Consider the following 23,334-nt stretch of genomic DNA (forward strand, 5'->3'; position numbering starts at 1 on the left):
AGAAGGAGAACTGAACCCGCTATCTAAGGGAGATCAAATAGCACCTCAGAGCTAAAATGCAACACCCAACAAAAGTCACTTCAACATCATTAAAGTTTTTCTACAGTGAGACAGATCAGACACTGACCAGTGAACTGGGAGAACCAACTACTGCCATAGGTCTCAAGCATAAGGAAGAGTGAGCCTTCCTCTGTGAGCAGGGGAGTACCTAAACAGGCTGACCAGAAACCAGCTGGGTGCAGGAAGCCAGTGGATGGCTAGTAACAAAAGCCAGTGAAGGCAGTGAAGGTGTGTTGTGCTGTGGGATTGGGTTGGGTGTTAGGAGAGTTGTCAATTGTATGCAGCTGTCCTTCCAAGGTAGCAGCTGATGTGCAGCTTTGAGAAGTCCCTGTACCAGCTGAATCAGCCTTCCATCATACCTCTGTTAAACCTTTTTGTCCTGCTCACACCTACAGGCATCTGTCATCGCATCTTCACCGGGTGTGGGTGTGCCGGGCAGTGGTTGGGCGGGCAGCAGTGCCCTGTGCTCTGGGATGCTGTCCTTCCAGTGGCCATCTTCCTATTTCCTTCCCCATTCTCATAACTGAGTCAGTCCCTGTGCAATCCCAGAGTGCTGACAGCAAACCAGGCACACGAGCTCTTGCACAGGGCCTGCAGCCCTGTGGGAAGTGCCTTGGGTCTGGGATGGGTGGCAAGGCAGCAACCTGGGAAACAAGTGACACTGGACGCACAGCCCGGGGGCTGCCATGCAATTTGGTCCCCACTCTGTGAATGTGCAGCCCATGGGTTGCACCGGGTGCTGCTTCTGCATGAGAGTACGTGGAAGGAGGCATCTAGGATTTAGAGCAGCCCATGGATTTGCTGGGGTGAAGGCGGCCAGGCAGGGCAGGAGCGAGGGGCTGGGGCAGGGTCACAGCCAGTGTGTGTGCTGCCATTTAGCCTGGCTGGAGAGCTCGCCGTTCCACAGCCACCAAAAATAGCTGCCACCCAGCTCTTGGGTGATCTACAGGCAGAAATATGTCCCAGCCACACAGTGACCTCCTTCAAAGAGTGTACAATTAAAAAGCAAGTTTATAATTTGATAATTTGTAGAGAAGAAATTAATTGCTGGCTGTATCTTGTCCTGGTTGGCCTGCTGTGATGACTGGTGCACATGCTGGCTCAGGAGCTCCTGGGAAGGGTAATTACTGGGGACGAACCCACAGGAGGCCAGCACAGCAATGAGAGGTGCTGTTCACCTGACAGCCTCAGTCTTGGCCATGCACACACGTGCATCAGGCACTCCAGCATTAGAGACATTCAGGTTACAGCACCGTTTCCTGCAGGACCCTTCCTAAATGTGAAACATGGGAGAGTCCCCCACTCCACCACAGCCCCTGTGGGCAACCACCAGCCTGCTCCTTCTGGGCTTCTTTTGGGGCAGGAGAGAGCTGGAACCTTCACACACCTTCAAAAGCAGGTTTCTTTTTATTTTCTTATTGTTACTGAAGCCAAAAATATTTTCTGTGTGAAATCCCAGCAGCCAAGCCAACGTGCTGCCCAGGGAGGGGTGCATGGAGGAATCCCATCCCTGCACAGCACAGCACTGAGGAGCCACTCACCCCTCATGAGGCTGATCCTTTGGAACATCACCTCATGGGGTGCCCAGTTTCCCACTCGCAGAAGAGCCCTCTCCCTGTGCTTTGGGTGTTGTCTCCTGTGCTGCTAATCGTATGTGTGGGTAGCATGAAAGGCTTATCTGCCCCTCCTGGGATGAAAGGCAGCCATCACACCCACCCTTGCAGGAACCTGCCCAGCCACCCACCTCCACCTCTGCTCTGCCGGGCACTGCCTCGGTGTGATGGCTGGAGAGCCCAAGGGGAGCAGCATCTGGGGGTCTGTGCCCACACAGAGCAGGACGGTGCCACAGCCCACTGGAGCAGTCAATGGGTTGGAAAACCCCTTACTGTGAAACCTGGAAATGACTGGCCAGGAACAGGGGCTGCAAATAGAAACCTCAGAGCAGAGGCCAAGAACTGCCCCAGCACATGTTGGCCTCGTCCTCAAAGCTGTGACCAGGAGAAGGTGCAGGTCTGCACATCACGGGATAAAGGCAGATGCAAAAATAAAGACCAGAATAAATAGTCTCTGACAAACTGCATGAATATCAGGAGCCCACGAGAGCGGTGGGAGAAGCAGTGAGCATAAGGAGAAATCTCTGCCCAGACCAGAAAGGCAGAGGTTGACAAATCATGTAGGCAGCAACCCAGAAAAGGAGAGGTATTTGATAAATATTTCTGTTCAGCGTTTAGTAAGCAAAAGCCAAACAATACAGCATGTTATAAAATAAAATATAATCACTATAAAACACTTTCCACCCTAGGAGGTCTTCAGGAAGATGTTAAACAATAGCTACTGAGCTTAGGTTTTTAAATCGGCAGGTCTGACACATCAGTGAGTGTAAAAAGGAGCCGGGGAGGGAGCCATCTAATTAGCTCCTGCAGGTCCCTGGGACTTCCCCCGGGGTCCCAGCGCTGGCGCACTGCCCGTTCCTCCATGGAGTAAACAGGATGTCCCAGGCCAGTCCAGCTGACATCAGTCCTGTGCTGAGGGGTGAAACAGCCACGACCGGATTCAGTCGATAAAGGTCTGAAGTGGGGAATTATCATTAGTGTCAATTAGCACCATTTTATGAAAAAAGAGATCTTGGCATATCTACGTTCTTGAGATTGTCCCTATCAGTCACACTGGCGGCGGCACTGATGTAAGCGGCTTGCGTAAGGCGTTTGGCAACTCCAGCTCCTTGGAGCGAGCCCATGGAGTCAGTGCACTGGAAATCCAGACACTCCGGAGGTCCCAGAGCCTTGCTGCAAACATGGCACCACAGCTCAGCCGGGGTGTTTCCGGGGGCCTCTGGCGGGGGTTAATTCTCAGCCCTCCATAATTTAACACTTTCTCTGTTTCTAGTGAAGGTGGAGCTGCCCAGGCTCTGGTGAAGCAATTCTGGCACAGGTACTGGGAGCAGGCTGTACTGCTGGAACAGCACCTGACACCCAGGAGAGGAGGCTGCACCCAGGGAGGCTGGGGGACACCACCCCCCAAAAAAAGGATGCCTCCCCAGGGAAGGGACTGAACACAGCTGGCTGGGAGGGGCTGCAGCTTCCCTGCAGAGCCATGCCCAGTGCAGGGTCAGCATCTCAGGAGGAGGCAAGAAACTGAATAAAGCCCAAAGAGGAAGCCGAGGAGCGATGGATGGTTAAGACAGACTTTTAATGGAGAGAAATTCCTGGGACACCATCCATGTGGGCCAGAAAGAGAGGTTAAAGGGCTAACTTGATCCCAGCTTATTAAAGCTCTTTTTGATGTGATTAAATGTTTGGCAGTGCCTCTGTTTGGCAGACAAAGATGAGAGAAGGCTGTGGTTAGAAATAAGGCATGGATTTCAGTGCGTGAGGGCAGCACCCCCTGAAATGCCCTGTCAAAGCCTGCGGTGAGTTCCCCATCCCTGACAATGCTGTAACCAAGGTGTGGGAAGGCCCAACATGACACAGCCCTGCAGCTCTACTCTGGACAAAACCTGTGTTTACAGACCAGCTCCTACCATGGGGCTGACCCCGTGCCAGCCTTGCTCAGCGGGGTGTACCAGGGCTGCAGGCAGAGGGAGAAGCTATTGATGAGCTTTCATAAATATTGACATAACAACTGCTTCAGGGAGGGATCTGGATTTACAGCTGGCCTCTCCCTGCCCGTCCTTCATCATTTGTCTGGAGCAAAAAATCATAGTCCCCATGAACTTGTCACTTACTGGGTTTTGATGAATGCCTCTTCTAGGTAATTCCAGGTGAAGACAACTGGTTACTCCATTTTAGGAGACAGTTTGCTGCTGATAAGAAGCAGTGAAGAAAACTTGGCTGATTAATATACTGTCTTCTATGACATGCATGCTAGAAATGGAGGAGTGAATAAAAAGGTGATGATAAGCAGTGTGATTACAGACCCACAGGGGGAAATGAACATGTACTTCAAACTGGAGGCAGCAGAACACAACTCAAGCCAAGATTAAAGATGGATTCTTTAGTCTGTCCTTGTGTGGAGGCCACCAGCTTCTCTGTAATTTGGTGTGTAATTGGAGTAATTACTGAGAGCTCACTCTAAGGAGTGTGATAGAACATTATGTTGGGTTGTTTCTCTCTCTGGTGATGTGGCAGCTCCTTGTAAATCGTTCTGAAGTACCCGGGTGTGATACCAAAGGAGCTGGGCATGGTCTGTGCTGGCCTCTGCACCCAGCCTGTGAGAATAGAGAAAGAGTCCTTCAGCAGCAGAGGTAGTGCTCAGAAATTAATTGCCCAGCAATCATTTAACTCATGCTTCTCTTTTCCCCTCAGTTCTCCCAAGAAGCATTGCTTGGCAGGCTGGGCTGCCTGTAATCACTGCTCCACAATCAGAGCTGCTTTTCTTCCAGCAGGCAGCTGCCCTTCTTGGGTTTTTCCTTCTGCTCTAGCCTCCTAAACAGCCCTCTGCCAGTAGCCGCCTCTTCCCTGTCGCTCAGAAATGTGCCACAGTTGTCACAGTTGCTGCAAACCATCCGTCAGTAGTGTGGTGATGCCCTCTTACTTTAATGAAGGCATAACGACCCTGTCATGGTATGACTATTATGGCAATCCCAGGTATCGATCCATTGGCTACTGCTGGTGATGACCAGTCCCCAGACAAGCTCTGTGTTTGCAGTGAGGCTGCAGCATCCCCTGCATCCCAGTCCTGGGCACTCCCAGCTCCCAAACCTCCCCAGCTGTGTGAGCCAGCTGGGGCTGAGGCATCTCCCAGGTGTGAGCCATGGGCAGATGGGCAAAGCAAAGTGGGTGAAGCCACGCACCAGCCAAGAAAACACAGGATATTTATCTGCCACCTTGGGAATATCAGCTGAGGAGAGGGTTTTGCAGAAGACACTGGGAAACACGTGGCTGGGAGGGACATTTATGCCCTGCCCACAGTCACTGCTACTGATCTTTGCCCACACCACGACACCAGTGGGACAGCAAAGCAGATCCCACACAAAGGAACCTGTCCCATCTCTGCACATCCCTGTTCCAGCACAAGCCAAGAGCAGCACTGATAGGTGTGGGCGATCCTGAGGGAGCAGGACGGTGCTGTGAGTATTTTGAAACTTGAAGAGCAGAAGGCTTTGCACTCCACGAGCAACAGGGCACAGACTGGCCCACAGCCCAGTTTCGGTGGCTCCTCTTCCCAACGGAGGAGCTCAGCAGCACTGGAAATCAGACCATGACATTATGCAAGACCTTTTCATGGCTGCTTATTGCTCCTCAGGAGCCATATAGCAATCCTGCTCCCTGCGCCCCAGAGTGTAACCAGCTGGAAGCACTCGTGCTGCAGACCACGAGGCCTTCCCTCCCCAGGGCCACTGCTCTCAGGGGGCTCAGGACATCACTCTCCAGCAGACAGGCAGCCTGCTCTGCAAGGTGCCCCCTTGGCTGGAGTTCATGGTGCTTTCCAGCACCGGATCAAGCGCACGGTCAGTTTTCCTGGCTGCTGCAGTGCTCTGTTGGGAGGTGTTGATTAGCTTGGCTGGTTGTTAATTGCCAGGAAGGGCCCAGTGCAGAGGTCAAGGGTGGCTGTTCTCTGGGAAGAGGGAGGTGAAAGCAGCCTCTGTATGGGACCAGCTTGGTTAAGTGGGTGGAGGCTCAGTCCCTGCTTGGAGAGAAGGGGTCTCACCAGTGCCGGGGCTGGGAAAACCCTACTGCTGGAGCGTGGTTCCCTTTTAAACTCCATAGATTGACATTGGTTTTGAAAAAACACAGTCAAATGTCCATCTGTGGCTCACCTCACATCTGCTCCTCACATGTTGGAGGAAAACAAAGACCACAGTATCCAAAAAGCTTCTCCAAGGTGTACAGACAGCTGAGCCACAGCTGTGTGGTGAGCTGCTGCTTAGCCTCATGTTAATAATCACCAGCACCTCCCTCTTCAGATTTAACATTTTTTAAATTATTTTTTCCCCCAAATCACCCGCAGGTCTGCCCTGGGGCTCCTGCCTCAGCTTCCCCCAGCAAAATGCTGAGCAAACGCCCACGGTCCTGTTCTGCAGCACAGCCCTGTGTGCCCACGTGCCAGGAAGAGCACCATCTCACCCTCCTGCAGGACACTGCCCAGGCTTCAAATTCTGGAGAGGATGGCTTGAAGAACCTACCCACATACCCACATACCCATGTACAAATTCACACCCACATGTGCTTGCCCTCCCTCAGATACTTGTTCCCTTCAGGCAAGTGTCCCGTCACACAGACAAAAGGTACACCCTGCATTTTGGGCCAGGTGTTGAATGAAGCCAGTCTGTGAGAGATGGTGAGGGTGTTTAAAGGCTTTGCTTATGATGTCTGCTAATGATAAGCCTCCAAGAAAGATGAAAGATGCCCTTTGGAAGCAAGAATAAGGCAGGAATGAATGCCAGCCTTAAATTACTGTGAAAGCTGACACTACCTTTTAACATTCAATGTGCAAAAAGCCTGTGTCCCACCACATCTTGAAAGAAGCCTCCTGGATTATAAGTGTGACCGACAATGACTGGAGAGAATTCATACCTCCTCCTGATGAGTGTACAAGCTGCCAGCAGACATTGTCTTTCATGCTATCACTTTTCCCTGGAAGGCATAGATTCACAAGGTGTGAACATAAATCCATGCAGAAAACCCAGTTGATGCAGAATATATGGTGGAAAACAGGAGCCCTGGTTACTGCAAGGTCTGGGAGCAAGGAAGGGCCAATATTTGGGGCTTTTACCTGACCAGGCAGAATAAAGCACCACTTCTTGATTTATTTTGCTTTTTGATTTATAGTCACAGACTCTCAGTGCAAAGCCTTCCATGCAACACACATGGAAAGTGTTTCTTCAGGAGTGAAATTGTTTACTGGACTTACTACAATCAACAGGAGGTTCTGAGTTTCCTCTCAGGCTCTCAAGGCTTTAAAGATGTCACAGTTGGCAGATATTTCACCTGGCATCATTCTGAAAGAAGAAAAATAGCTGAGGCCTCCAGGATTAACTGTCCTTTCTGTGAGAAACATTTGCCACTGTTCATACTTCTCTCCTCAACCTTTATTTCTATCAAATGCCTGTGACCAAAGATCTTTGCCCTATTTGAAGCCAATTTTTTCCCATCAAACACAGATCATGCAACACTCTCCCACACATACAAATTTCATGCTGCTAGAAAATTAGTTTCCATATCAACTGGGCAATGAGTTTTACCAGTCCACTATACTAGACTCTGTGGGATAAAATGTGCTGTTCCCTGAGGGGAGGACATGGGGGCAATAAGGAATGATGCTTCCCTCCATCCTCCACCACAGAGCCCTGAGGAGCTCAGCTCCAGGAGATGGGTTCCCAGTTCTGGGAACCACCCTAGCATGTTCTCAGCCAGGTTTGCAGCATTCCCCAGCAAGAACCACCCCACAGGCCAGGAGGGCATCATGGGGTTTTTCTGGGGACCAGGAACCTGCCTGCTCCTTTTTTTAACAGCAGTGCTCAGAGAGGTCCCACAGGTTTGGCACTGGCACCAAGGGCTGGGAATGAGCTAAAAGTGCTCATTTTGTGACCAAATTTTCTCCTAAAAAAAATAAAACACCCTCTGCCTGTTTGCAAGGGGTATGGGACAGCTGTGACCCATGTCTCTGCCCTGTGGTGGGACATTGCAGAGGGATGGGAAGTGACTCCACAGCCTTTCCCACACCATTCCAGCCACAGGCAACAGAAAGAAAAGGTGAGGAGAACCCTCTTCTGTAAAATTTGCTTTGTTTGACCAAAGAGAAAACCAGTGCAAGCAGAGGAACTGCAGGAGAGCAATCCCAAATGGCACCAGGGGACCTTGCATGCAGCATGGGAGTCAGGCTGGGAAGCCCAAACCCTTGCCCACAAGCCCAGCACAAACCCTGGTGACAGTTTTCCTGCTGCACTGAACAGCACCCTGGCCCACTCTCCACAGGGAGAGCCCATGACAGGACATTGTGGTCAGGATTGGGCTTGCCCAGAAAGATTACCACAGGTTTCTGAACTTCACCCTGTCAATCCACACAGGGAAATGGAATGGCAGAGATTTATGTTTATCCCCAGCTATGGAAAAAATGTATATCTGCCACCACCAAATCCCCCTCATTTGTTGCAGAAGTTCAAAGGGCTGGAAGGCAATAAGGAGCCTAGTTTTGTTAGCATTGTTGGGCACGGCTGCTGGTGGCTCTGAGCTCTTTGAAGGTTGTGGGAGACACTGGAGATGAGCAGCAGACAGAAGCTACGTGCTTTGAATACAATACCTTGGTTCTTCTTTCATCCAGAAACTATTAAAGATTTGCTTGAAAGGGGCATTTTCCTCTGACTGCCATTGATACTTCCAGCTGTAGAAATATCAGCATATTTCCACTGTTTGTTTGTTATGGCAGTTTGCAAGGAGAAGAAACCATTGCCTGATTATTTCCAAGGCAGCAATGAAATTGAAATAAAAATATTTGAAAATCTAAAAAGAAAGCTACAAGCAAATGGTTTGAACTTCTGCAATATTTGCAGCTGATAATGATAATTTTCAACTGGTGAGACACTATCCTAATGACACGCTCACGGAAAATTAGGAGGAATATTTGCTTCCAGCTAATTGCTGAGCCTCTATGCTGCGTAACAGCACAAAGCACGTTCTAAATAAATCATCATTTCATCTTGAAGGTTATGCAACAAAACTTTTCAATTGCCTTTTCTCATCATCAAAAGAACTTTGGGATTACAGGGGAGAATTAATTTTTTTGTCTCTGAGAACATGGAAAAGTAGAGGCGTGCCCTGACAAGCCAGTTATCTGTGTGCTTTGCCATCTGTGATGATCTGGGGATGTTTCCCAGCTCAGACATTTCCTCGTGTGTGAAGTGAGGGCTCAGGGTAGGGGTGGTGGACTGGGCAGAGAAGCTGACAACGCTGGAATCCCACCAGTGCTGCTGCCCAGCCCACACTGCAAGGTGGCCCCTGCGTTGGACATGCTCCAGACGCAGGGCAGTGGGAAGCAAAGCAGCCTTTGGCATTGCCCTAAGCCCAGACCTATTCACCCCCTGGAGCTCAACATAGCTCCAAAGCCAACAAGGAGGGTGCAACTCCCTGTGCCCCTGTCCTAGGGAGGCTTATGTGAGTAAGGGGCAGCATCCCCTCCTGGCAGTGCCCACTGCACCCATCCCACTGCTCCTGAACACTGTGTGTGCAACCTTGGCAATGGATCATTCCTATGCTACAGACATCAGAATCCACTGATTTATCTTTCTCAGCACAATTTATCATTTCAGCATAAATGCTGTCTCACCTGGTGTTGCAGCTCTGTTTGTACCATCCCGGGCAGGTGTCACAGAGCAAAGGCTCCCCTCTCCTGGGGCCAGCCCCTGCCCCCTCCCCTGCCAAGCTGAGCCTCTTGGAAGCTTCTTCCACAATGCACCATATATTTTTTTTACAAGGATGGTTAAAAATATCACAGTTCAATCTTCCTTATGCGAAAGACTGTGACATCTGAGGGAAAAATCAGAAAAAAGCAAATGAACTTGCCTCTAACTAAAACTGGACAGCAGCAGGGCACACCGCTCTGCCAGGTGACCTCCTTAACAGCACCCCACAGCCTCAAAGCCTCCAGCTGCTGTAAGCAAAATGAATGGGTCACCTGTGCTCCCCACACCTGGAATTTGGAAAAATTAGCATGTGTTTTACTGTGTTTTACAGTCGGAGCCCAGGTGGTCTGTAGGAAGAACCTTGAGAGCTCAGTGCACGCTCATGTGGTGGGCAGCGTGCCAGTGGGCAACCCTGGTGGCAGTTCTGGGACCCCAGGACATCACAGCTTATGGCTGCAGAGGGTACCTGAAGTGTGGGCCCCATGGGACAAATGCCATCCCTGGGTGTGTGGGGCCACAAGCGTCCCCTCCTTCAGCCCAGCCCTGCTGTGGCCACAGCACTGATTTAGCTTTGATTGGGTCTGTGCCTGCTCTTGCAGTACCAGAAGGTCTCTATTCTACAACCAACTATAAAGGGCCCGAGCGCTCGGACAGTATCAATTATGGTTTTCAGACAGTGGATCCACAAAAAGCAAAGTTATTTTGAGAAGGATAAATGTAGCCCAGGCCAGTATATTTAATTCATGTCTGCCCACAGCCTTCCTGCTCTGCTGAGTGTGGTGGCACTTCAAACTCCATGTCTTGTCCTAGATGTGACTTTGGGGGCAGGAGGACTTTGCTTTCTAGTGTTGCAGCTCCTCCAGGAGGAATTCTGACTGCAGGAGGTGTCCCCAGAACATGCTCTGACACCCTCCAATGCTGCTCCAGGTACTCATGTGCACCCTACCAGGTGCTGTTACAGGTATATCCCCAGCATCCTGCACCACATCCTTCCCAGCCTGCACATGAAGCTCTGGGTTCCTGCTGAACTGCCCATCCCACCAGAGCAGGGTGGGCATCGCTCTCCTGTGAGGGATATGAAAATGAAATAGGGAAAAGGACCCACAGCACCCCAGGACACCTGGCTCCCAGGTCAGCCTCTAGTCTGGGGCATTTGGGGCTGGCAGCTGAAAGGACAGCCAGAAAACCTTGAAATACCTCCAGGCCCCACGTTGGACAGTGTTGGACAGCCTCTGCTTCTTTTTACTTTCTAGAATCAGGACAATGTGGTCCCTTCACAGAGAGGCTTGGCTGAGCATGGACCACAGAAATTCAGCGGGCAGGAGGAGCTGCAGGACTGAAAACACCGGTAAGTTCATACTGGAGACTACAGAGTCTTCAGGATCTGTATGTGATGCTACTGGCCCCCACTAGCCTGCCTGATGCTCCTGCCCAAATCCATCTGACACATTTATTCATTAAGAACCTGGTACTCTGTTTTTATGACAAATGCATGACTGCCTTGGCACTCCCTACTTAGCTCAGCATTATTTAAAAGCTTCCCGTATTTGATGATTTGATAATCCATCCTATTACACACAGCTCTTAAGGGAAGGAGAAGATGAAACACTGTGATTTTATATCCTCCTTGTTCTTTGCTGGTAAAACTTAGCCAGACCAATGACTGGTGAAAGAAATTTAGTGGCATCTGCTAAAAAATTCTTGAGGTTTACAAGTAAGTGACTCATGATAGGATATTTAATTACATTTGCTTTAATAATGCTGACTTCTTGTATTTCCTATTTTTGCAGCATCTGCTGCTTTGAAAATGTGAAACACTGGTGTGTCAGCACAGGCATGATGTGCTGGCCTCCAGTTTCTCTTCCACCATATGGAATTTTCTTCTAGGTCTGTTCCTGCATCTTTTCCAGGCCAAACATTTTTGACCTGGAAAATTTACTATCCAGTGAATCTTACACCAGTTTTCTCATCCTTTTGCCCAACTTGAGAGTTAAGGCACTAGCCTTTGAACACTGGCACAGGACTAGCATCCTCCTTGCCTTTTGCACAGGCATTACAGTTAATTCCCATTATTTAACTGGAATACACCCAGCCCTGCTGGACTCCAGGCACTGCTGTTTGCCTTCTGCGGAGTGCAGTAGTTTACAATGCCAGGACATCTTTTCTAATTACCAAACAGAAATTGCTGCTGGACACCTTTGCCTTTTCTGTAGGACTGAGAATTTCCCAAACTGCTGAGCTGAGATCCTGCACAATTGCAAAATTTCGTTTGTTCCCAGGAGAGGGTGGGAACGTTGCTGATTCTCCTCAACTGCACCGTCCTTGTCCATAGTCTGAAGACTGTTTTAATCCCTGGGGATGATCCCCACAGCTGATGCACAATGCTCTGCCCAGCACAGCCTCTACTCCAGCTCCAGTGGGCTGATGGAGTGGAGTCCAAGGATGGTTTCAAGGCTGGAGCTGTGACTCTGTAAGTGCAGCCTGCAGGGATACACAGTCAGGCAGAGCACGGCCTGGCATTTCAGCCATGTGGTCCATCTGCCTGCTCTGCACTGGCAGTTCTCCTGTCCTGTGCCTATGGAACAGCTGCTGCAGTGGGTGCCCCCTGAGCAGCAAGTGGAGGGAAATCCCACCCTGGTCTGCCCTGCATGTGGGTGCTTGGCTTCAGCAAGGTGAGGAACTGTGGTACCTCCCAGATCACCTTCTTGCTCTCCACTGCTCTTCCCTGTACCCTCGAGTTATACCCTTCTGCACCTGCACTACCCAGCATCTATCAATGATGAATTTTATTCCCATTTTACTACCTACTGCTCCATATCAGCCACATTTTCTGCAGTTCTTCACATCAGTTCTATATTTCCCTCTCCTGAACAGCTCAGCATCAGTGGCAGGTTCTGCCACGTCACCATTATCCCCCATTTTCCAGATAATGGTTTTTGACTGCAGGACCATAGGGCCTGTCAGCTCAGCTGAGCATCCTTTACCTGGACAGCTCTCCAAGCCCCCATTCCATAGCTGAGGGGCTCAATCTCACATGCCCATTCACTTTTTTCCCCATTGCTGCTGGTCTTTTTAAGCACACTGTATAAAATTTCCCTCTCCTTTGAGCTTGGCAGATTATGCTGGAAGGGCATGTCTTTGCTGTGTTCCCAAGGTAGCCAGAGAAGTCCTCCAGCACAGAAAAAAATGAGTTTGAAAGGAAGAAGCATGCAGGAAAAAAAAATACACCTTTTCTTTCTGACACACTGCCCAGACCCCCATGTGCCACAGGGTATCCATAAGCAATTTATTCCCTAAACTGATACTGTCCTTAGGATCTGAGAGTGTCTGTTTATCCTGACCAGCTCCAAGGAGGGGATGTGCTGTGACAAAGGCCCCAAACCTTTCAACAGCCGCAAAATGCACTAAGAGCAAGAATCTGTAGGTGATAAATGGAGACACTCCATGCAGTGCCTTCTGTGAGCAGGTCTCTGCCTGCAGCCTGTGGCTTGCACAGCTTTAGGATTGTCACCAGTAGGGTCATAAATTGCTGCTAAACGATGGCTGAGCAGGAGCAGGAGGAGAAGCTGGCACTGGGGCTCTGCTGGTAAAGGCTGGCACTGAGGACAAGTGCCTTGCCAGGGCTACAGGATGCCAAATCCATCAGGAACGAGCCAGGAGAAAGAGCTTGAAGGTGCCCATATGTTCGGAAGGGAATTGGAGCCCCAGGGTGTGGTTTCCTACCTGCCACAACAGCAACATCTGCCCCATGAAAGCCACATCTGGCTCTTAGGAACACCCCAGGATAGACACATCTGGCTCTCAGGAACGCCCTGTAAACTGCTGACCATCCCCTCACTGGTGGGCAATGCCAAAGCCTCCAGCAGGGCCAGACCTGCAGCTCATTCTGGCAGCTCCAGACTCTGCTTTCTTTCAGTTTTTCCTTCAGATAGGCAAATTGTCTAAATTAACGCTGAGGCTTTAGGTACAATACAGCTAATGCCTATGAAATACCACAGGAAGGTAATTTGCTCCAAGCACTCCCCCTGGTTAGCAGCTGATTAGTGAATAAATAATTTCCAGAGGAGAACTGCACAAAATGAACCCTGATGGCACTGAAAGGCTAACAGGACTGGGCAGCAATTTCTTTGCAATTAGTAATTAAAGCCACAGAGGCTTGTGATGGTCAGAGACAGAGCTACTGAAAGCCTGGCTGAAATATTTACAGCTGCTGGGGAATATGTCCCTCTGTGGTTCTGCAAAGCTTTTGAGGAAAAGCTCACAAAACAACGCAGCAACCCAATAAAAATCTGCATTAAAAGGAAAAGCCAGCAGTTGCCAACCTGTGTCCCAGGCTTACTGCTCTTTTTTTTTTTTTTTGCTTCTTTCTGTGTCCATCGGGGCAGATTTCACCACCCCAAGGCAGAAGGGTGGTTCTGGCACCCACCTGCTCTGCTGCTGCCAGGCATTTCTCAGCAAAGGCGAAATAACAGGTTGGCTTTTTATTTTTTTGTTTTGTTTTGTTTCGCAAAGTCAGGAACTCCATCTTAGCGCTGAAAGCCGTTGTTAAGGTTTGTGTTATTCTTGGCACACTGACCGAAGTGCGCTGGGTATGAATAGCAGAGAGCTGAAAAGTAAATATTGTATCCTCTGGGATCAGCAGAGAGCGAGGGTGGTGATATTGCTTAATGGAGCACCCCAGAGCCTGTTTGGGTTAGGCTCATAGTAATTGCTCCCTAGGTGAGTTTATACCAACAATTGATCGTTTCAAATGGGAAAGAAGTACAAATGAGTAAGAGAATAAACACTGATAGTGTTATGAAATGCAGGAGAGGAGAGCAAAAATCACAGGCAGCTCCAGCACAGTGGGCAGAAAACCAGGGATACTTTTTGTTCTACATGCAATTTCTCACAAATGCTGAATGATACAAGAAATTGAATTTTCTCCTAAAGCTCAAGCTACAGAGCTGCTTTCCACAGCCTGGTCTTCTACAAAGAGTTCAAGGAGACCCCTTTGCTCTCCCATCTCCTTCTCTGTCCTGGAAAAACGTGGGGCTCTTGACATGAATAGCACTTTGCTGTGAGCCGGCAGGTGAAAAGACAAGGAGCAGAGAGCCAACAGGCATGATGGAGGAGCTCTGTGCCCTTCCACAGGCCCTGGCTGGGGCCACTGCAGCTCTCCCATGGGTGTAAGGCCCATGGCCAGTGAGGCATGGTCCCATCCCTTGCCACCAGCTTGTGCTGGTGGGACTGGTTTCCTGCTCCCCACAGCTGTGTCCCCCCAGCACTGTGTTGTCAGCGTGTCCCTACCTGCCACTCACCCAGGGTTGCCTTTAGCCTGCCACATCTCCAGAGGGGCTCCAACCAACCCATAACTAGGCTCTGGAGTCTGCAGAGGCCCTTTCTTAGGCAGGGGACCACTGCTGTCCCAAGGACATGGTGCCAGCCCCCTGGGGACCAGGAGCTGCCTGTCAGTCCCAGTGCTGCTGCCGCAGGGTCACTGCAGCAAACCCCCAGTGCCCACGGGCAAACCGGTGCTGCTCAATGCTTTCTGGGCATCTCTCACTGTGCCTGTGCTGGCAGCTGCTGGTGCTGGCTGCCACAGCCCCAGGCCATCGTCATAGAGACCAGGAGGGGATGCTCAGGTCTGACCTTTTGCGCCTGGAGCAGCATCTGCCTGAGGACAGTGCTGGAGGGCAAGGAAGGATGGAGATGGAAAGTCCCTATTCTTCCAGGAATTACCACTGAAGGAAAGGCATGGGATGGCCCATCAGTCACCAGCTGGCTGGGCACTTAGTGCAGGAACTGCCTGTGGGGGGTGAGGGCTCCTGATCAGGCAGTGCCCTCAGGGATGCTGTCACTCCGGCCAAACACAGCAATCTCTGCTTCTGCCCCAAAGCGGCCCTTGTGGCAGCACCCTCTGAAAAGGCTGAGCTGGCAGCCCCAGGCTGCCACTGCGGTTTCTGCAGCTGAGCTCATTAGTGCCTGCAATCAGCAGGGCATGAAGGGGAGATAATTACACAGGCTCTAGCTACGTGCAGGATCTATATATAGCACCGTGCGGGTCCACGCTGCCTGCGGTGCTTAGTCACAGCCCCGGGGACCATGTGGGTCCGGATGGGGCAGGCACTGCTGTGTGGGAGCTGTGGCACTGGGCTCTGTGTGGTGCCTGGGGAAAACCATCCAAGCTGAATTAAATGTTTCACTTAACTACGTTTTTCCTAGCTGAAAAAATGCAGTGAGTTTCCCAGTGGACTGCCATTCTGAAAAAAATGAAAAAAACCCGGACTTTATTTTTGGAAAAAAACCTCAATGAAAGGTTCCAGCCTGGGGCTACAATGGTAGATGTACCCCCATCACAGCCCCTGGAACCCCACAGAGAGGGAAGAGTGCTCCCAGCACTGTGGCAAGCATCCCCTTGTCTTCAGGTGGAGGATGCCTAACACCTGGTCCAGCTCCAGGGGTGGCTGTGGGGCAGGGGGGCACCTGGCCCAATGCAGCCCTGGCTCCCAAGGTGTGACCCTGTGGCACCCAGTGTGGTGCTTTTGGGCCAGCCCTGACATCCACAGCCACCCCAAAGCTGCTCAGCCACTGGTAAAGCCCTGTTTGCCCATTACCCCACCACTCCCCAGTGCTGGTGACACAAGCCACCTGGCCTGTATTTCCAGCATGGCCATTTCCAAACGGATGGCAAGGTCCTGCCCTGGCGTGTGAGGCCCTGTGTGTCACTGGTGCCACCCATGTGCCCTGACCAGCAAGAGCAGGGCTGAGTCCTTGCAGCAGCATCCCAGGTACGGCAGGGACTGCGCACATGGGGCACTCCAGGAGCTGCTCGGGGCAATTGCGGGGGCCCCAGGACACGTCAGGATGGTGACAAAGCGCCAATGCCAACTATGGGACTGTGAAACTGCCCAGCAAGGACAAGACAGCAGTGTGGCACTACCAGGACAGAGGGGAGGTGGGTGGCTCCTGGCCACACAACATGGAAATGTCCCTACTCAGCTCACTCGTAAATGAGGGGGCACCAACAGAGCAAAGCCCCCTTCCCAGGACAGCATGTGCTCTCTGGGCACAGCAGCAGCTCTGGCCATCTGAGGCACCTTCAAACCCCCCTTGTCCTTCAGGGTGCATCATCCTGGTGCATCTCCCACACCAAATCCTGCCCACCAGCACCCTGGGGGGCTTCCTTGCCTTGCACAGCAAGGCTGGATCACCTTGTTTTTTGGTGAAAATGTGAGTCTAACACAGCAGGGTACTGCTTCTTTCCCTCACCTTTAATCCCTTCTTTGCTGTTCCTTCCCCAGGGATGTGAAAATACTCAAAGTGGAGCTTTTGTGCTATTTGGAAAGGGATTGGTTCAGCACATCAGAGAGGGCAGGGTCGGGATGCAGCCCTACCACAGCCTCATGTCTCTGCACATCAGTTCGAGGGAGGAGAGCCTCTCCCTCAGTAATGATAAGTTCATTCATGGGCACAGGGGAAGGAGCCCAGGACACTCCTGCCAGACATGTTGTGCACCATTTTTAGGCTAAGCCATAATTAGGTCTCCATCCCTCTCTCTTGCACGTGCATATCACACAGATGCACACACTGACACACACAGGCACATGCTGGCCAGGTGTAAAAGCCAGGCTGGAGGTGGGTTAGTGTGCTGTGCACCTCCCTGACAGAGACCTGTGCAGGAGCTCATGCCTGCTGGCTGGGCTCACCGAGGCAGCATTTACTGAGGGAACAGCATGCTCATGCCTGAGGCTCACTCATTCACAGCACAGGCAGTTCCCAGCTCCTTCCAGACCAACCCCAGCTATGGTGGTGATGATCTTTAAAAATCTGGCTTGTATGCCAGACAGTTTATTTGCATCACTTGGGTGGAACAGATGTGGGATAAGCTATGTGGGGCAGCACATTCAACTGCCCAGCAGATACACATCAGCTACGTTTTAATCATGATAAAAGTAGGAAATCTCCTATTGCACAGGACTTCAGTTGTGCCGCAAAAAACAGCCGAGCAGGTCTGACATCTGCAGCTTTATTTCTGTACAAAAGGTTAGAGGCAAAGCTAGAAAAATGAATCTATTGGTACACGCTCACTGAACGCTTCTAGGACAACGCAGTAAAGCTTTTATTGCTAAGAAGAACCAATGGACGGCTTTAAAGCTCATCTAGCATTCAATTTCTGTTTGTAAGTAACCCAATTTAAAGCAGTTTTTCAGTCTTTAAAGCCTTCTTGCCTTTCTGGAATGCTTAGAAAGGAAGATGACCTGAGGATGGTGTCTGCTCTCTGGAGGGACCAGACCAGTGCTCTGCATGAGGTGCAGAAATGGGCCACTGAGGAACGACAAACAACATCCAAGTGCCTGCTGTGGGCTCCTGCTGACCATCCAAGGTAAGGCTGCACAGCACCCAGGGAGCTGCACCCTGCCATGGGCAAAGGCAACAGGCTCTGATGGCCCCTTGGCTGTCCCCATGTCCCAGCAGCTGTGGCACAGACAGGCACCATGGACTCACCCCAAGCAGAGCCAGGAGCTAGTCTGGACAGAGTGACTGTGGATATCCTGCTCCAGCAACTGCACTGCCCTTCCTCCTGAAGGGATGAATTACAGGCTGTGGGATACTGAAAGCTCTTGGGATCCCCAGAGATTCACCTGGGATGCAACAGATCAGAGCTGGCCACCCTTCCCGAGGGACTGCTGGTGCAGCCACTAAGGCTTTTGCAGTCAGAGCTGCTCTCAGAGGTGGTGGGTGGGTGTTCTAGTCTTCAGGGATAGGGGTGTTGCAGTTCCCATGGTAAATTTTGACCTCACCCTCGCACTGGAAGTACTGGTCAAACACGTCGCTGTATCCATGGTCCCTCCACCACGTGCAAAGCTGCCTGTTCCACGTGCAGTCAAGCACATGGAAAAGCTCTGGGTGCTCCATCCCCACCATAGTGAAGAAATCCTGGTCCCCAAGGTGGCCCTTGAAGTGGTACTTCTCCGTCAGCTTCTGCACCATGGTGGGCTCCAGCAGCTGGTTGTAGAGCTTGGACTGCCTCATGGCTTCCAGGTTCAGGAGCAGGACACCACTGTTGAAGCCTGGCAGCCCATCAGGAGGGGGCTCCCCCACTTTGGTTTGGGGGTTCTCGCGGCGATACTGCCAGAAGGTGTGCCTGGAAGGAGAGGAAAAACAGGAACAGGGGAGTCAGGGAGTGCAGCCTGAAGAGCAGCCACCTCAAGTCTGGGCAGGTCTGGATCACAGCACAGGATCTACCACCCACCCAAGGGATCTTGCAGTGCCTGTCTTCTGTCTGGAGGCACCCAGCCCCTCGGAGAAACCACTGCTTCGTGGGCTGCCTTTCTCTCCGTCCCCCTGCACAGGATATTGCCCAGACCTCAAACCACACTGTTTACCACATCCTAAAGCCCGTTTTGTTTCTTACCAGCATCATTCTGGTGAGCCAGCTGGACACAGGATCGTGTGACTGCTCACACGGCTGTGTGGGGAGACAAAACCACATCCCCAGTGCCTGGGGTGAACCACCAGGAGTGTCCCCATGGCTGGTACACACCAGAACTGCAAGTCCTGCAGTTAATGGGATCTCAACAGCAGAGTTGACAGCATTATTATTATTTGATTATGGGGAAACTCCGGATCAAAGATGGGCCTCAGTCTGAGGCTGTGCAATTAGAAGACTTGAAATATATCTGAGTGTCAGAAAAACTTCTTCAAAATAAAAATAAAAAGAGAAATCCAGTGGCAACATCTCATTAGCTAAACAAGCAGTGCCTTCAGTGCTTGCAGCTCTGGGAAGGTTCAGCTGTAGCAGCTCTGGCAGACACAGTCTTCACCAGCTAATTTCCAGCTACCAAGGAGAAGAGAGTGGTGCAAGTCTAGTAGTAAATAAAACTAACTCCAGAGGTGGATTCAAATGGGAAAAATTTTGATTACCTGAGCAAGCAGTCCCAAAATGTTTTTGGCTCCTTCCTCAGCCCTGGGGCAGTGAATACACCTCACCATATATACACTGGTTGCTCCCACTTGCAGGAATTGAATTCATCCCATGCTATTACCCAACTACCTGGGGTTGAATCTGTCCCCAAAAATCACTCCCACTCAGTCTGAAAATCTTCTTCCCCACAAGCAGCATCCTCTGCTGCAAAGCTGAGCACCTGAGAGCTGTCCAAGCCTGTGGTTTCAAGGAAGGCAGGAGGGACCTATGACCCCCACCACCATCTGACAATTCAGGGCTGCCAGCACTGCCATCTCCTTCCAGCCCTCACACTTAAGGGAAAGTTACAGCAAGGTTCTTTTACACCTTGCTGTGAAGATGTCAAGGAGAAACACTGTTAGAAAGAAGAAGCCAAGGCTGCCACTGGTTCCTCTTTGAATCTGTCAGACACCGACTAAAGTCTCCATGCAGCTCCAGGCAACGAGAATTTGTTGGTAGATGGTGCAGATTTAGAACCCAAAGGTTTAAAGTGGCCTCATTAATGATGTAAACCGTGAACATATTTTTTATTTCCTGATCTGGAGAACCACAACCACCATGTAGCATCACTTCCTTACAACTTTCATTTAGATGCTTTAGATTCAAAGCACTGATATTTCCTGCTTCATTAAGGGTCTTTACACCACTCCCTTTCGCCTGATTCAGAATGGAAAGGGTTTTTCCAAGTGCCAGTTTTCCACAGAAGGAGGGCTCAGTTTTTAGGCAGTCATATCCCCTTTCCTGGGAAAGGGGACTGGAGGATGGGCTGCCTCATTGGATTCCATGGGCAGCAGTACTTGTTGGATCTAAAGGGCAGGGAAGGGAAAAAAGGGCTCTGCCTCTGCAAAAAGCAGTTGTGTCTTGGGGAGAGGCAAAGACAACTCATGGATGCTCCTGAGCATCCAGGTGTTGCAAGGCAAAGCACTCTCCACCCAGCATTAGAGGGAAGCTCAGCCTGCAGAACAAGCCCCAGCTGTGCACCAATCAGCCTCCTGAGGTGCTCAGGTCCAGGAGTCTGAACACGACTGGCTCAAGCTCACCTCTGTGTACTCTGTTCTCTCCGCTTCTCCCTAGCAGTGCCTAGAAAGCCATTCCCATGCCCAAAAAGTTAAGCTGGAAGCAGACAGGAGGGAGAGGGTGAGCAGTGCCGCAGAGTGGGGCACCTTTCCAGCTCCACAGCAGTGAAGCTGACTCTTTTGATGTTCTCACCTCCAAACACACACTGCCCAAGCTAACAGATGAGATTACAGCCACTGCAAGCACCTAGGATAAGGAAAATGCAAGCAACCAAGCCCTCAGCATTGCCAGGCCATGGCAGAGCAAAAGCAGATCTGTATCAAATGACTCAATTTTCCAGCAATGCCTCTCCCCAGCAGATTACTCGTCGAAGGCTGATAACAAGAAAGGAGCAATGTGCCCTTTTCTGCAGGAAGAGGAGACAGACTGACAAGCAGCAATTGTTCCACCCTTCCTCCCAGTGCTGGCGTGACAGGGCTGTCCTCCCCCGCTCGTGCCTGCGGATTGCACGGGAGTGGGGCTGGAAGGGAGGATAGGGCCATCCCCAGGGAGCAGTGCTGAGGTGAGATCCAGGATGTGATGAGCTGTGGGTGGCTCCGCAGTGCCGATGGTTCGGGAACTTGCTCACAGCGCTGCACGACAGCCTTGCCAGTGCTGGGCTCAGGCCAACCAAGGGAAAGGTGTTCTGGCAGGGCTGCTGGCAGCAGCTGTTTAGCCTGGATTTTTCTTGGCTTTTGTCCTTCTAATGGAGGGGTTTGGTGCTGTCCTTCGGGGGCCAGGACAGAGAATAGTGTGGCTGAAAGGCACCTGCACCCAGTTGGAAGTTGAAGGAGTGGTGCCTATGAGAGCATTGTTCTCTTTGGAGGTGATGGATCTGGGGAAGCACAACCAGCCAAACAGCTACTCCAGCCTGCACTCCACACCACTCTGTCCTGCTCAGCATCACCCCTTGGCACCCACCTCAAATTCTGGCAAAACATGGGGGAGAAAACCCAAAGGGCTTGATGATTGTTCTGTCAGGATGTGTCCCTGAGACAATCACCAAGGAACTGAACCCCAGCTGCAATGGAAATATCTCCCTGGCCCAAGCCCCTGGAGTGGCTGGGATCTCCCCTGGAACAGGCAGTTCAGGCAGGGCAGTGTGCCAGCAGCCTTGGCTCCAGGGTGCCCTCCTCTCTGTGCCCCTAGCAGTGAAAGCCTGGGCAGGAAGGCAGCCCAGAGAGGCCAGTCACCACCAGGATGCATCAGGGCAGGAAGCTGCTAGCCAGGAGAAGGGGAGGGGAAAGGAAGAGGAGGCATTTTTGGCTTTTGTTAACCACCTTGACCCCTCTAGATGGGAGGGAAAAGAGGTGACCTGTGGCCCCAGACCTCGTGGCATGGCGCAGGGGAGCCGTGCAGCGCTGCTGCCACGAGCACCCGCCTGCAGCCTCAACAGGCTTTGCTTTGAGGAGCTGTTTATAAACAGAGCCGGCGTGTGCTAGGAAACATCTGGAGAAGAGCATTTCCAAGCATTCAAAGGCCGGGCCCAGGCAGCCCAGATAAAAAACCCTGCTTCCACCGGGACTTCCCTTGCTGGCCCAGCGCAGGGCGCTGCGGCCGCACCTCCCCTGGCTGCAGCCTGCAGTCATGAGCCCCAGCTCACAGAGCTGCCATCACACACTTAAAAATGCCTCAATGGGATCAGCTGCTAGGGCAGAGGGGACTGCTCCACCCACCAGCTGTATTCTGCAGGTCCTTCTCTCGCTTTCATGCACAGCAAGGGACAAACAGTGCGTAGGGGGAAGACTTTGTCCAAATGCCTGATCTTCCACTCATTCACTTCAGCTCTGGGCTATGGGACAACTTCCTGGGATGAGCTGGAAACAGCTGGTAAAGCAGCTGGGTGCCCTAGCTGGCAGGAAAGGCGAGAAGGAGGGGTTACTGCCAGCTGGGTGACCAGTGGCAAGCTGAAAGCACTGGCCCCACAGACAGCACTGCTGGCCTTGCTGCTGAGGATGCGGAACCTCGTCACGAGGCTGCACCTCCAAGAATGCAGACAGCCTGTGGGATCCCCCCAGGCAGCTGGGGAACTGAGGAGCCAGGTCAAGAAGACATGAAATGAGATGCTGGGCTAGACCCAGGGTGGCTGTGGTTAGAAGATGCTCCTGGAAGGCTGTGGGGTCTCTGAATGCCACTGTGCACCATGCACGTGCACTGCATGAACCTATGCAGTGTGGTACCCAGGGAGGAAGGCTGCACAGCTTCTCCCTCATCAAAGGGGAAAGCAAAGGCAACAGTCATGGGATAAACCCACAAAGATAAGGGACCTGAAAGATTCTGGATGTAATAAATGTCCCAGAATCAGTAAACTTCTTGCTGGAGCTCACTGGTTTGCTTCTACCTGTTGCCAAGCACTGGCAGAGTTTGGGCCAGCTGCCCAGGAGGGCAGCAGCAGCAGCAAGCCAGCACCCTGACGACACACTTTGTCACCAAGCCTCTCTCACAGGGGTCAGGGGCTGGGGGACCCTGAGCCCCATCCAACCAGGCACAGAGCTCCTGGCACAGAAGGGAAGCACGGGCTGCCAGCTGTCCCTCTCTGAGCCACATCGACAGCAGCCCTGCCAGCCCAAACACCAACTAAAACAACAAGTGCACGCTCTTGCTCCCTCCAAATACACTGTTCAGTTCCTGAGCCAGAACACAGATGGCTGCCGGCGTTATCCAGCTGCAGCTGCTGGCAAACACGGCGGATCCTGTGCAATGAGCAACGAGGCACAAGGACTGTACTCTGGGCTCCGTGCACTGCCAGGGCTCCCCCAGGGCGGGCAGGAGGACATAGCACCTGGCTGTGGTCCCACCAAGCCATCCCTGGCCAACCTGCCCACATGTTAGTGCCGGGTACCTGTGGGGCCTTGGAGAGCTGGCCACAGAGGGGGATGGGATGGGATGGGATGGGATGGGATGGGATGGGATGGGATGGGATGGGATGGGA

At 51.7% G+C, this 23,334-nt stretch overlaps 1 protein-coding gene across 1 annotated transcript in view; it reads right to left on the reverse strand.

The window, feature by feature from the left end:
* Positions 1-17,392: 17,392 nt before the first annotated feature.
* The window catches only part of XXYLT1 (xyloside xylosyltransferase 1), a gene marked incomplete at its 5' end in the record, with an annotated part of 33,451 nt that continues 27,509 nt past the window's right edge, over positions 17,393-23,334 (reverse strand). Inside the window, one exon of the mRNA XM_027650456.1 lies at positions 17,393-18,527. Coding sequence (XP_027506257.1) covers positions 18,131-18,527 — 397 coding nt within the window. The remainder of the gene's footprint in view (positions 18,528-23,334) is intronic.

This window comes from Corapipo altera, unplaced genomic scaffold (assembly GCF_003945725.1).
Source record: "Corapipo altera isolate COAL_440 unplaced genomic scaffold, ASM394572v1 54, whole genome shotgun sequence".
Lineage (NCBI taxonomy): Eukaryota > Metazoa > Chordata > Aves > Passeriformes > Pipridae > Corapipo > Corapipo altera.